General features: G+C 42.8%; 1 protein-coding gene and 1 non-coding gene across 2 annotated transcripts; both read left to right on the forward strand.

The window, feature by feature from the left end:
* The first annotated feature begins 3857 nt into the window (after window positions 1–3857).
* On the forward strand, window positions 3858–9033 carry RBMX (RNA binding motif protein X-linked). Its single transcript, XM_032841382.1, has 9 exons — window positions 3858–4029; window positions 5136–5264; window positions 5462–5568; window positions 6086–6257; window positions 6820–6972; window positions 7452–7566; window positions 7664–7789; window positions 7892–7974; window positions 8612–9033. Exons 2-9 carry the CDS (start codon window positions 5156–5158, stop codon window positions 8920–8922), a joined length of 1176 nt encoding a protein of 391 aa, XP_032697273.1. The 5' UTR covers window positions 3858–4029; window positions 5136–5155; the 3' UTR covers window positions 8923–9033.
* LOC116857423 lies at window positions 5313–5384 on the forward strand. The gene has a single exon (XR_004380753.1). It is a non-coding gene; the product is annotated as a small nucleolar RNA SNORD61 (small nucleolar RNA).
* Window positions 9034–14061: the final 5028 nt, after the last annotated feature.

A 14061-nucleotide genomic window follows, 5' to 3' on the forward strand; every position in this document is an offset into this window, starting at 1 on the left:
GGTTTACAAAGTTATTATTTCTTGCTTATTGTAGCAAAATTGGCTATCTTCTGGACGGTGGCCGCTCTAAGTGGTTTGGAAAGTCTCCCAATCATTAATCTTATGAAATTCTTCCCTCCCTTCCTTCTAGCTCAAAACCAGATAACAGATGTTTCTAGAACGCGTGGCAGGATATCTTTCTGGCGTTTGGAGAACAGGCGTAACTAGATGCAGGGCTAGCGACCTTACATCCGCCCTTCGTGGGAAAATGCAAGCCTGCCCAGAGAGCTTCGATTTGCTCATCTCGCAGTGAGCCCTAATTTGATGATCGTAGTTTTTTTTTTTTTGAAGGTTTTTTTTTAATTAAGCGAAAGGTATTTCTTAATCATTTAATTGCCTTTAAAACTATAGAGTGCTTTTTGTTGTCGTTTGTTCTAGTATTTAAAAAAAGGTGAGCTCTTTGCAGGTAAATTGAGATTTAAGACAAGGCTACAGTATTCATTAAATACTCACTATGCCCCCATCTCATACGGAGTACCATGGAGAATAAAAAGAGCTTGCAAGTCATTCAGCCAACATTTATTTGGCCCTGATTATACTCCAAGGATACAGAGCAGTGAAGTAATATTGCTTGACTCCGTCTATCAGTCAATCATCGAGATGGCATCTGGAGAGAAACAACCAGACCGAGGGAAAATTTATAGTAAAGAGAACAACGTGTAACTATACTTAATGATAATCTAAAGGAGTAAGTTGAAAGAAAGCAGCTAAGGGAAAAATCGAGAGGATCCATGAAGGGGAGGGATGGGTTTCAGACCTTACTTTTGGGCAGTGTGAGTCCTGCTTCTCGCACTGTCCACTAGCCAGATCCCTTCCCACTGGGCTGGCCCAAGTCCCCTCTCCAGGATTACGTCAACAGTACCCTGCCTCCAGCTCCTCCCTCCCCCCATACAGTCTCCAGACAGCAGACACGGTGGTCTCTTTAAGATGGAGTCTGATGGGGCGCCTGGGTGGCTCAGTGGGTTAAGCCGCTGCCTTCGGCTCAGGTCATGATCTCAGGGTCCTGGGATCGAGTCCCGCATCAGGCTCTCTGCTCAGCAGGGAGCCTGCTTCCCTCTCTCTCTCTCTCTGCCTGCCTCTCCATCTACTTGTGATCTCTGTCAAATAAATAAATAAAATCTTTAAAAAAAATATTAAAAAAAAAAAAAAAAAAAAGATGGAGTCTGATTACCACGTGCCACCCCTTCGAAAGGCTTCCCTCTTCATTGCTACCTGGATCTAGTCAGTAGGCCCTCCCTCTCCAGCTTCTTTTGTCCCCTCTGTCCTGACTTGCATTCTGGCTTCTTGCCCTTGGAAGTCCTGTCCCCACCCCACCCCCCACACTCCTGGGCACTAATTGCAAAGACCAGACCTCTCTGGTCCTCAGAGATCCACATTTCCCTCTTGACACCCAGGGGGACAGGGACATTTATGGTAGAGTTGGCCCTGTTCTGCTCCAGACTGGGGGAGGGAGGCCTGGCTGAGTCTCAGAGCCTGGACGAAGGTCCGGTAGTGCTCTGTCTGGATTTGAGACAGAGAAAGACAGCGCCTGCCAAACCAGGGGGAAGGATTTCTTCTGATTCCTCCTGGGGCTGCAGACTGCTTGCTGAGCCCGACATTTAAGTGGTTTTTGCCAACTTGGCCGATTCCCAACTATTGGCACAGCCTGCAATTTAAATAACTCGTCCCGAAGGCAAATGGACAGGACTTTTGCTTTATTTGTCATTATTTGGCTAGGAAGTAAAGGAACCAATATGCTCGTCATACTGATTACTACTGAGTATTAGTCCCTCCCGTAATGTTAATAATCCAGAGCTGGTTCCAAGGCTCCTTGGGGTTTTTACCCATGACCTGAACAACATTTACTACTACCTGCCTGGCATATACCCTAATACACCATGGGCAGAGTAATTGTGTTTTTTTAAGGTTCTATTTATTTATTTGCCAGGGAGGGAGGGAGAGAGAGAGAGAGAGCAAGCACGCACACGAGTGCACAAGCAGGGGGCAGCCGGCAGGCGCAGGGTGGGGGCGGGGCAGAGGCAGGCAGAGGGAGAAGCCGACTCCCTGCTGAGCAAGGAGCTCCACTGATCCCAGGACTTGGGGATCAAGACCTGAGCCAAAGGCAGGCGCATCATCAATTGAAACACCTAGGCGTCCCGGGGCTGCGTTATTGTAACTGTGAAGAAGCAAAGTAACAATTGTTCATAAATCCTACCCCCACCAAGATCAACTGGTAACAATTCAGCATATTTCCTTCCAGTCGTTTCTCTCCATACACGGATTTTCGAGTTAATAATGTGTGATCTCGCGCCTTCTTCTCCCATCGTGTTCTCTTTTTTGGTGGGCTCATTCTTGTATTATCATTTGTAAGCAACAATTTAGCTCTGATCTCCACTCTGAGCATCAAGTTGTCCACGTCTCCATCCCAAACTTACTTCTCTGCAACCATTTTGGTAAGTGCCCCCCATTTATGCCAGGCAGTTTAGTCATCCACACCGACCTCTGTTGCCTCAATTCCACCCCAGCCCTTTCCCATCTGATTCATTAGCAAATTTAGTGCACCCTACCTGTCCCATACACCTAAGGATTGATTGTTCCTTCCTCCCCATCCTCACGGCCACGCCCCTAATTCAAGGCCCCGTCCGCTCTCTCCAGGTCTGTTCACACAGTCCCAGAGGTACTCCTGGTTTCACACTTAACCCTCTGCAATCTTTTAATGGGTTCCAAGATTCTGCCTAACTCCTCGGTTCCTTCTCTTGATACCCCTTTAATTCCTGACACCCTGGATCTCTTTCTGTCTCTTGATCCGTGCAGGGTCTTTCCCCCTACTTTCTGCTTAGTGCTCTCTCTTGAAAGGCACTCCCATGGCTAGTTTCTTTTCTGCATTCAGTTCTGATGTGGCTTCTAAAAATCAAATTTGGTCTCCTGTATATTGCCCACAAGAGCACCTAGTTTGCTTCCTGGCACTAATCACAACACGTAATTGTTTTGTTATTTGTATTGCCATTTTTTCCGTTGGGTTTTAAATAAATTAGAAAATGTTTAACTTTTGTAATCCCCCCCCCAACACGAGTGGATTGACATACAAAAAAAGACATAATGCCCACTTAAATTTCAGTTAACCATTAGGTTTTCTGTACATGGTCTGGGGATATACATGCTTTAAAAATATATCTGAAATTCAAACTTAACTGGGCGTCCTTTATTTTTATTTGCCAAATTTGGTAGTTCTACCTTCGACGTAAGTGCTTTCTTGCCCTTGTCTCCGCTTGTTGAGTTGTAACCCCGCAGCCAAGCCCAGAGCCTGCCTTGTAGGTGTTCAGTAATTGTTCTCTATGAAGTGACTGTCTGCTGTTTCGTACTCTTTCCTCCCCTAAGTAACGTTCAATTGTCAGAATTTTCCCCACCCACTAAAAGTTCCGGTTGAAGATATTTTGGGAAGATGTATTTGATTATCTAAACTTCTTTGTTTCCCCTTGACGCAAAATTAGCACAGTTAGGATCAACCTTCATCACATTGCTTTGAGAATTAAATGAGTTAACGGGTATAAAGTTTAGCACCGTGTCCGGCCCCCGGAATATGTAATAAATTTCAGTTCGGTATTAAACGCAGCCCTGGAAGCATTTTAGCGGAAAGCAAAAACGCGGGTCTGGGGAGCACGGGTGGGGGCTGGGAAAACGGTTACAAGCGGGCGCCGGCTAGAACGCCGAGGGCCTGGGGTAAGAGGTGGGGCAAGGAGTGAGTGACAGAGAAGAAAGCCAATGGGGAGACTGGGAACGGCTCCCCCTCCCTTTGCGTTTCAAATTCTAAGCTCGGTTTCCATCCGGGTCCTTCAGCCTCGTTCCCGGGCAGTATAAAGTTTGCTGTCTCCTTTGTTCGCCCTCGTTGCGCAGTATTGCTAGCGGCTTCCCCCTTCCGTTCTCGGATCCGGCGGCACTCCCTCGTGCTGAGCTGCTACGAAGCCCCTGCCGACGAGCTCGTAGGAGCTTGGAACCGTTGTCACCCCTCCGGTACGTGTTAGCCTTTCCTTCTGCCGTTTCGCGTGCCTTCTTGCCACGTTAGAACTTGGGATTATCTCCCTGGAGATGGGGGTGGCGGGCGCCATTTTAAGAACCGAAAGGTGCCGACCTATTTCGATAAAGCGGCGCGTGTCCGAGGAAAACAGACGTGGGGCCTCCGTCCCGCTGGGTGCCTCTCGGGAAAGTTTGGTTGTCGCCTGCGGGGGTGGTGCCGGAGGTCGGGGCTGGAACGGGACGAGGGCAGAGCGCGCCACCGCGGTACCTGCATTGGGATGGCGCTGGCGCTACGGATGGGCACGTGCACTTTTACGCGGGTCCTTGTTCATTGGCAGCCTTGGAGAGGAGGCCCTTTGACTTTTCGCAGCCACTGCTGATAGCAAAAGTTACTCCCCTGACCAGTGTAGGTTTTTCTGGGTTGAATCCAAGTGTCGCCATTTTGTGTTTTCCACGCGGTTTTTAATGACGGATTTTAATTGGATTCTGCTGCAGTCATGGAGCGTTGAGTGATACGATGCGCGCTTCCACCTTCCGTTATTATGAAACGATACTGAAACCTTTTTTTTTTCTTGTTCTAAAAGAACCTTTTCGGCGGGTTTAGGGGTTGGTTTAGAAGAGGAGGTATAACTTGGCTCAAACTTGAAATTTTTATTTAGATTGACTAGAGAATCCTAATGAGGAAAGGCAAAGTTCTTGGAAGAGGACCTGCGTCTGGCCTGTGACCTTGAATGAGGCGATACGCTTTTAAAAAAAAGGGGAATTAGAAGGTGATAATTGAATCTTTAAAAGGGAACACATCTAGGATTAAAACTAGAATTGCTTTTTCAGACGCTGAGTAGCTGTTACCTTATTAAAATTATCGAGGTGGATTAAAGATGAAGGTATTAAGTTGGTCCTTTAACTAGTTTAAGGTAAACTGCAGCATCACTAAACTACTTGAATTGGTTTCCTGCTGAGGCTTAGGAAAGTAGGCTTTTTGGTGTCTGCAGTTTTTAAGGAATGATAATCTTAGTGAAACAAGAAATATGCACTAGTAAATATACATGTGCCCCATAAACTTGAACTTTCTATGGGGAGGTAATACTGTTCTTTTTCAACAGACTCTCACCAGGGGGAAAAAATGGTTGAAGCAGATCGCCCAGGAAAGCTTTTCATTGGTGGCCTCAATACAGAAACAAATGAAAAAGCCCTTGAAGCAGTATTTGGCAAATATGGACGAATAGTGGAAGGTGAGTTATTTGAAAGGATCTAGGGAGCTGTTAAAGTTAAAAATGTAAGCTGTGATGTATTTGATTACGTTGATCGTTTGAAATGATACATTGTTTTGTCCTCTAAGAAGTTCTGAGCTTACATTTTGCAGGTGCACTTTTGTTATTTAATTCGAACTAGAGTAACACTCCCCCCCCCAAAAAATCTGCTTTTTCAGTTCTGTTGATGAAAGATCGTGAAACCAACAAATCAAGAGGATTTGCTTTTGTCACCTTTGAGAGCCCAGCAGATGCTAAGGATGCAGCCAGAGACATGAATGGAAAGGTGAGATTGCACAATGGTAATGTTTCCTAATGCATAAAGAGTGTTACTGAAGTCTGGTCTAGAAAAGTTCTTGATTTGTGTTTGAATGTATACCTTTCCAAAACCCTCTAATCTTCCGCCCTTTGTAATTTCACGTTTTGCAGAGTTGTGGATTATACTCTTAAATTGTTTCAGTTGAGAAAATTATATGACCGTGTGTTATCTGGAATCCATAGAATGCCTTGATATCTTGGCTTTCTTCTGCTGTTACCACATTTAATAACAAGGTGACTGTCTGGCTTTTTAAATGTTACTGACCAGCAGTGTGATGGATTCACCTTATGTTGGAGTTGAACTGATTAGTATCATTCTAAAAAACTTAGAATGGAAAATGACCCTATATTTTACCGCTTTTCTCAGATTAATTGGTGAGCTAAATTTCATTTTGGAGAGCACGTTGGTGTCATGAATGCATAGTGAATGGATGTGCAGGGTATTTTTAAATATTGATGCCGTTAACTGTTTCGATGTTTTTTAGTCCTTAGATGGAAAAGCCATCAAAGTAGAACAGGCCACTAAACCATCATTTGAAAGTGGTAGACGTGGACCACCGCCACCTCCAAGAAGCAGAGGCCCTCCAAGAGGTCTTAGAGGTGGAAGAGGAGGAAGTGGAGGAACCAGGGGACCTCCCTCACGTGGAGGGCACATGGGTAATGACTTCTACCTTAGGCTTGTTGTAGAATTAGGAACTGTAAACCCCCATACCAGTCTGTGCACTGGTTAAGTCCTGTAGTAAACTCTCCAGCTTTTGATACCGAGAAGACCTCATTTATCAAAGTCATGACTTAAGAGAAACCTAGAAGGCATCCTAAGTTAATATTTTAAAAAGCAATAGATCGGAGCCTAGCTAATAACTCTTGGTGACAGGTAATGAGTGAGTCCCACATTGGATGTAGAGATTACTTAAATACCAAAACAATAAAACCGTGGACAACAAAATTGTCCAGAATTTGCAGAAAATTTTTGATGACATGTACTTTGGTGTATAAAAATGAAACAGTTTGTATTTTTCTTTGAAGCAACTTAAGAGTACACTTCAGTTTTATTATTTTGTTAGTCTATGTAGACTCCCTTACAGTTGGTAGTCTTAGGCAAGTGAAAAGCAGGATTCCCCAACTAAACAGAAAATGGTCATTGATAACAGCAAAGAAAACTTAAATAACTTTTATCGATGCTGGAATTAACATGTTTTTCTTTTCTCTTTCAATGTAGATGATGGTGGCTATTCCATGAATTTTAACATGAGTTCTTCCAGGGGACCACTTCCAGTAAAAAGAGGACCACCACCACGAAGTGGTGGTCCTCCTCCTAAAAGATCTGCCCCTTCAGGACCAGTTCGCAGCAGCAGTGGAATGGGAGGAAGAGGTAAATGCTGGATTTCTAGAACATTCTGTTCTACCACTATAACAAAGGATTGATAAGTGAATTTCAAAAATGATGCTTTAAAATAAACGTAGGGGTGCCTGGGTGGCACCGTCTGTTAAGTGTCTTCTTGCCCCACATGGGTCTCCCTGCTCAGCCTGGGGGGAGCCTGCTTCTTCCTCTTCCCCTCTGCTGCTTGTGCTTTTTCTTGCTTGCTCACTTGCTCAAGTAAAATCTTCCAAAAAATTTTTTTTAAAGCCTTAAATGTTAAAAATGATGCTTAATGAAACTCTCATGGACTAGAGGTGAATCTAGGTGTGCATAAAGTTAGAAGTACTGAAAAGAATTGGTTTGTGTGAAGGAAATTTTTAAAGAATCATCTTTATTGAGTTCACAGTGTCTTATTTAAGTTCCTGCTTTTCATTGCCTGAATGTACATGCACATTTTGGTTATATTGAAAAAAATTTTTTTTTTCCTTAAGCTCCTGTGTCACGCGGAAGAGATAGTTACGGAGGCCCACCTCGAAGGGAACCCCTGCCCTCCCGTAGAGATGTTTATTTGTCCCCGAGAGATGATGGATACTCCACTAAAGACAGGTAACTGATGGGTGTACTTAGTTCATCTTCTTAATAACTGAGGTTGAAGGGAGAACTTTGGGAAAGTGTGAACCGACTTAAATTTTTGTCTTTTCAGCTATTCAAGCAGAGATTACCCAAGTTCTCGTGATACAAGAGATTATGCACCACCGCCGAGAGATTATACTTACCGTGATTATGGTCATTCCAGTTCACGTGATGACTACCCGTCAAGAGGCTATAGGTAGGGTACCGGCTGCTGCCAGCCGTGGCTTGCTGGGAAAAACGAAGTCGCTCTGAAATTGATGCCCTGTGCCCTAACAAGTTTTCTTCTTTGTAACTGCAGTGATAGAGATGGCTATGGTCGTGATCGTGACTATTCAGATCATCCAAGTGGAGGCTCCTACAGAGATTCATATGAGAGTTATGGTAAGATACTGGTTGAGGGTCTTTGAATATCACCAGCTTGAGTTTTTAGGTTCATGAGCCACTTTATTAGGCTGTGTGGTGCTTGCTTTTTAAGGGATATTTGCTTGCTTTTAAGGGGTAACTTTATCAGCTGGGCTTTTCCTAGTTTTGTGAGGGGCTTTTGTTTTTTCTAAGTTTTTTTTTTTTCTTTTTGAGGCTGTTTGCTTGCTTTGGAGGGGATTTTGCTTGCTTAAATTGGCAGCCTTATGTGTTTTCCCCCAACAGTGAAAATACAGTTTAAAAATTTTATTAACAAGATCAAATGTTTACCATTGCAATATGAAGGAAAGTCTACAGTTCAAAATTGCAACTTATCACTGGAAAGTGTCTGAGTGCCTACTATAAAATAACAAGCTGTCTGGAATATCCTCTTGAAATACACACCGTCTTCAGTCTTTTCAAACAAAACATTAAAACCCATCCATTTCCGTATCTCAGCAGATGAGCAAATCCCTGTTAATGGCCAGCAATGGCAGAGTTTAAAACCTCCCATTTAAGAAAGTAAACGTTTAATACAAGAATTCTGTAAATTCAGATTTAAATGTTGTATATATACAATTTATAGTGTTGCCATATTACCTGACCATTGACCCTGCAGGTAACTCACGTAGTGCTCCACCTACACGAGGGCCCCCGCCATCTTATGGTGGAAGCAGTCGCTATGATGATTACAGCAGCTCACGTGACGGATATGGTGGAAGTCGAGACAGTTACTCAAGCAGCCGAAGTGATCTCTACTCAAGTGGTCGTGATCGGGTTGGCAGACAAGAAAGAGGGCTTCCCCCTTCTATGGAAAGGGGGTACCCTCCTCCACGTGATTCCTACAGCAGTTCAAGCCGCGGAGCACCAAGAGGTGGTGGCCGTGGAGGAAGCCGATCTGATAGAGGGGGAGGCAGAAGCAGATATTAAAAACAAACAAAACTTTGGACCAAAATCCCTGTTCAAAGAAACAAACAAAAAAGTGGAACCTTTTCTGTCATAACTACCCAAGGACTACTAAAAGGAAAAATTGTGTTACCTTTTTTTAAATTTCCTGTTTAAGTTCCCCTTCCATAATTTTTATGTTCTTGTGAGGGAAAAAAAGTAAAACCTGTTTAATCTTATTTGACTTGATGACATTGCTTTCAATAAGCAAATGTTAAATGTGTTAAGACTTAACTTGTGTACTAGTGTTGTAATTTTTCAAGTTAAAAGTGTCCCTAAAGGCCACTTCCTATATCCGATTTTTCCCAGTAAGTGAGGCAAAGCAATTCTAAGACCTTCCACAAACATCTAGCCATCTAAAATGGAGAGGTGAATCCTTCTGCCTATACAAACAAGCTAGCTGTTAGAGGGCGGTCGGGGGATGCTACTCGTAGGATTTCAGAGGGTCTTCAAACTGAAATCTCCATGTTCTCAGTATGAAAAACCTTGAGATCAGATGCTTATGTAAGGAAAGTGCTATTCACCCAGTAAACCCAAAAAACCAAATGGATAATGCTGGCCATATTTTGCCTTTCTGACATTTCCTTGGGAATCTACAAGAACCTCCCCTTTCCCCTCCCCCCAATAAGACCATTTAAGTGTGTGTTAAGCAACTACAGAATACTAAATAAAAAGTTTGGCCAAAACCAACCATGAAGCTGCAAACGGTGCTTGCTCTTACTGTTTCAAATTTTTGCAACTCTGTAGTGTCTCACTTTTAAGGAACAGCTTGATTGCAAAGGAGAAAATAGATAAGCAATGAAGTTATCTCCAACTTCTCAAAGGCTTATGACTTCTAAAAAGTGAATCTATCAGCATTCCACATCAGATTTAAAGCATCAAATGCCTGTGAAACAGCAAAGATGGTAAGCAAAGCAAACTAGTTTTTCCGTCTAAGTCGAGATTGAACACTTACCTTCCTCATAGTACAGTGAGACATACTGTACCTCATGGCAATGGAAATGCTTTCTAGATTTAAAAAAAAAAAACTTTTGGAAAAGCAAAGTGTTCGATAGCATATTAGAAGTCCTCCAAATTCAACACATGGATTTTTCTTTTTCTTTTTTTTTTTTTAAAGCATGTATGACAGTTAAAGGCCTTAATAATAAAGCTGTTGTATACCAATGGCAATCCGGGGCTCGGGAGGGGGTGTCTTTTTTTTTACTTTTTTAAGTATTTTTTGATGAAGACCTTTAAACATGCTTCATACGTTTTAACATTTTTCAAAATAGCCTTTTAGTCAATATAGGAAATGGCTTAAGTTTGGGGTCCCGATCTCTGCCCCTGTAAGCCATTGCAAACTTGACATTTAGTTGGATGCCTGACTTGTTTTTAGTTCTATGGAACTACACTGTATGGAGAAAATCTATTGCAAGTGGTCTTTAAAAAGCAAAACCTGAGGCAGCATGACCCAGGTCCAGCCATGAAGTTGAAAAAGATGCTCTTGAATATAGTAAACTTGAAGACCTCCAACTAAAATCCTTACACTGCACTTATTCCTTCAAATAAGTTTTGTCCGTTCAACTTATGGATTTAACATGGCAGTGCACCATTGGAACAGAATGAGAATCCATAAGCCATGCGACTTAACCATTTTAAGCCATTCCAGTCCATCCCAAGCCAGTGACTCTACCACCACTTTGAGAATTAGTAGAACATGAAATAACGTTAAGCTGCAAGTCTGAACTTGCCTTTTCTTTCTGGAAAAGAGCAGTTGTAGGCAAGTTTTGAAGATTTTCCTTTAAGAGCGATAACTAGTTATATATTTAATTTTTACAGGTTGAGGATTTTGGTCATTATGCTTGGAGTGCTGATTAATTCACACTAGATAAAGCTGGCCGCAAGAGAAATCAAATGCTAAGGTAAGATTCAGAAGCCGTGGCCTTATAGGTGTAAGTAATAGCTTTTCACTTTGCATACCTATGGTATTTAAGTTTCTTCATGAAGGGGCTTGTAACCTGACTTGTGGATTAGGAGGATAAAGTAATGTGTAACCCCTTGTATGTTCATTTCCCCATTAGAATGTAGGGCAGAGTTTAAACAGGTGTGTTTCCATTAGTGGCTCAGTCATCCACTAGTGCTTTTTCCTATATTCTGTATTTTCCAATGGAGTTACTTATCCTGTAACTGGAAGTTTGTACCTCTTAAGCTCCTTTATAATTAGCTTATTTTTGAATGTATAAAGCTTGCTAATGTAGTCCCCATAAGCAGTGGTTGATTGGAGCTGTACACTTTGTGTTTTGGTATATGAACAAACTTGACATGCATGAGGTTTAAACTTGCTCCCATGCATTTTTGTAAGAGAATACACCCTTTTTAAAGATTTTATTTATTTATTTGACAGCGAGAGAGGGAACACAAGCAGGGGGAGTGGGGGAGGGAGAAGCGGGCTTCCCGCCGAGCAGAGAGCCGGATGGAGGGCTCAGGGCTCGTTCCCAGTACCCTGGGATCATGATCCAGGCTGAAGGCAGATGCCCAATGGCTGAGCCACCCAGGCGCCCAGAGGATACCCTTTTTATTATTGGTGCTTCCTCAGCCACAGTATAACTCAACTAAGGGGAGAACAGATGCCACTGCTTCTCAGTTCCCACTTGGAGAGTGGCGGTGTCACTGGTGCATTGATGACCTAGTAGCACTCAATATTACCAAAGTGATAACAGGAATTATTAATGAGTGTTTTTGGTTGCATTTTAGAGCTTGCAGTTTAAAGCACACGTTTCGTTGCCAGTTAAAGCAGTAAAGTATATTTAGAGAATGGGTAAGAGCGGGGAGTAATTTCCAGTATAAAAGTGTCTTGTGATCTGATCACATGCTTTTCATTTTACAGAGTTGTTGAAGCAGAAGAATGCTGATTGTCAATAAGGCACAACAGTTGCATAAGCAGTACTCATCAGAATTGGTTTGGTGCAGGCAATAGATCTTTGCCTTGGAGGGTTCCTGTGGATCTAAGGAAGGAAGGCATCAGTGTTGGTTAGCACTTAACTAGGGAGTGGTAGTTACTTTAAAAAAGTAATTGGCCAGATAAAGGGGAGCAGCTAAAGGAAATTGGTAAGTGGAGGTAGTAAGTTCTTGTGGTTCTTTATGTGGATTTTACAGCTTTGGTTTTCATTTTGCTAAAGTCCTGGGGACAACTCTGCAATTTAGAACTTCTAATTATTGCTGTCAGAAAGCTGCAGTAGAAAAATGAAAGGCATGAGTGGTAACTCTTTATCCAGTAAACTGATTTTTCAGCAAGTGGGGACATTTGATTTGGTGTAGTTCATTCAGAAGTGGGGTTCAGTCATAAAACGAAGGAGTAGCATCTGGAAACTAAAGTAACTGGAAATGGAGCTGAAACAATTGAAAGCACACTTGAAAAACTGGAAACAAATTGGGCCACTTGGCTTTTTTTAAGTGTACTATTTGTAAGTCTGCTTTACCCCACCACCTGTCTTGGAAACAAACCAGTCATGTTGGAGATTAAAGCCGATAGTATGTAAAGCTAATGTTCTTAAAGGGACTGGATTGGAGTTGTTGGGTTAGAAGAACTAAGTACAAAAACTTCAGAGATTTTTTTTTCCATAGTAAAATCAGTGCTGTCATGTTTAGTCTTCGCAGTTGTGAGAAATAGTCCAAAAATTGTAACCCTCATTGGACAGGCTCTTCTAATCCTAGACCGCGATGAGGGATTGACCACTTTTAAGTAGCTGTTGCACCTAACATAGCTGTCTTCCTCAGTCCTGTAATGTAAACTACCTGGGATTATGTTTCTCATGACTTCTTGGCTCTGGAGATTTTATTTAGGTAAATTGAAAATAGGGTAGAACATAGAAATTAATCATAGTAAATGTGAATACTAAATTCAAATTAAGCATACCTAAATCACCATTCAGCTGTTTGGCAAATAGTTTACTGACCCAGCAGATTTATTCCCCCATTGGAAAAAGAATCCGTCTTGATTCTCCCGGCTTTATACTGGTTGTAAAATGATAAAGAATGTTTTGTTTAACAGTAGTTGAATATAGAACTTAGATATTATAGATCACTTTTCTCTTTTTGGAATGTTTTGTATTTGAAACTTAATAAAACTTAACATGCATTTTTTGTGGCCCCTGGGTTCTTTTTATTTTTTACAATAAGGACTACAGGCTTTTCCGTATGCTCTCCCTATGCCTCCTCCCCCAAACTACTTCTCATGTACTTCTGGCAGCTCTGAGCAGTTGCCATTGTCACCAAGATGGCCTGTTCTGTGACTCGGGCCCCCTAATGAGGGGAATGAGCTTCAGGTGTAGGTATCAAGGTAATTGAGGTGTTTGCATTTCATCTCTACCCCTACATGGGTGAGTGGGACCAGTGACATCAAAGAACTAGAAGTTGAAAGACCAAGGATGTACTCTTGGTGCTTCTGCTTAACTCTTGAGGGAAAACCGGTCCATTTTATATAGCACAGTTCAGTAGCGAATCCCAGTTTGGGCCTTCAGCAAGGCTGTTAACCCAGCGCCTGATGAACACACACCTCTGTATGGGTCACGTTCTCTGCTTGTGTCGGCGGCTCTCTGTGTATCCCTGACTCCCGGGGGACTGTTGAAAAGTTCAGTGACCTTTGTCCTTTATCAAAGGAAGATAACCCGTGCGCTGGAGTGCGGCGGAGCTTCTGCTTCCAGAGGGCTTTGGGGCCTGGATGCGTTGCAGAGCTGTGGAAGAAGAGGTGGTGCGGGAAGGCAGGGTTCGGCCAGGCGGTCGGTCCTGTGGAGGGTGAAGCTGAGGTGGACTGGTTGGTGGTGAGGTTTCCTCATCTGACCGGTTTAGATTTGTGACCTGGGCCGCACTGCTGGGGCAGCCTCCATTTTATGGGTCCCCATTACATGCATGAAATTCATCTGCACCTAAAACATGTATTTGGGTTACGTAGGCAGTTGAGAAAAAAAATCACATGGGAAAGTGATGTCCACCAGGTTGGCAGAATGAAGCCCTAAGTACTGCCCTGTAGGTAAGTTTCTTAGCTCCAAGCCAGTTACTCTAGAAGAGCCAGTCCTTCCTATCAGTGAAGTTGCACACATCTGGATGCTTCCCTAAAAGCACCTCTCAGTGAGCTGAGTATTTACA

This window comes from Lontra canadensis, unplaced genomic scaffold (assembly GCF_010015895.1).
Source record: "Lontra canadensis isolate GAN:19392208 unplaced genomic scaffold, GSC_riverotter_1.0 scaffold123, whole genome shotgun sequence".
In the NCBI taxonomy this organism is placed as follows: domain Eukaryota; kingdom Metazoa; phylum Chordata; class Mammalia; order Carnivora; family Mustelidae; genus Lontra; species Lontra canadensis.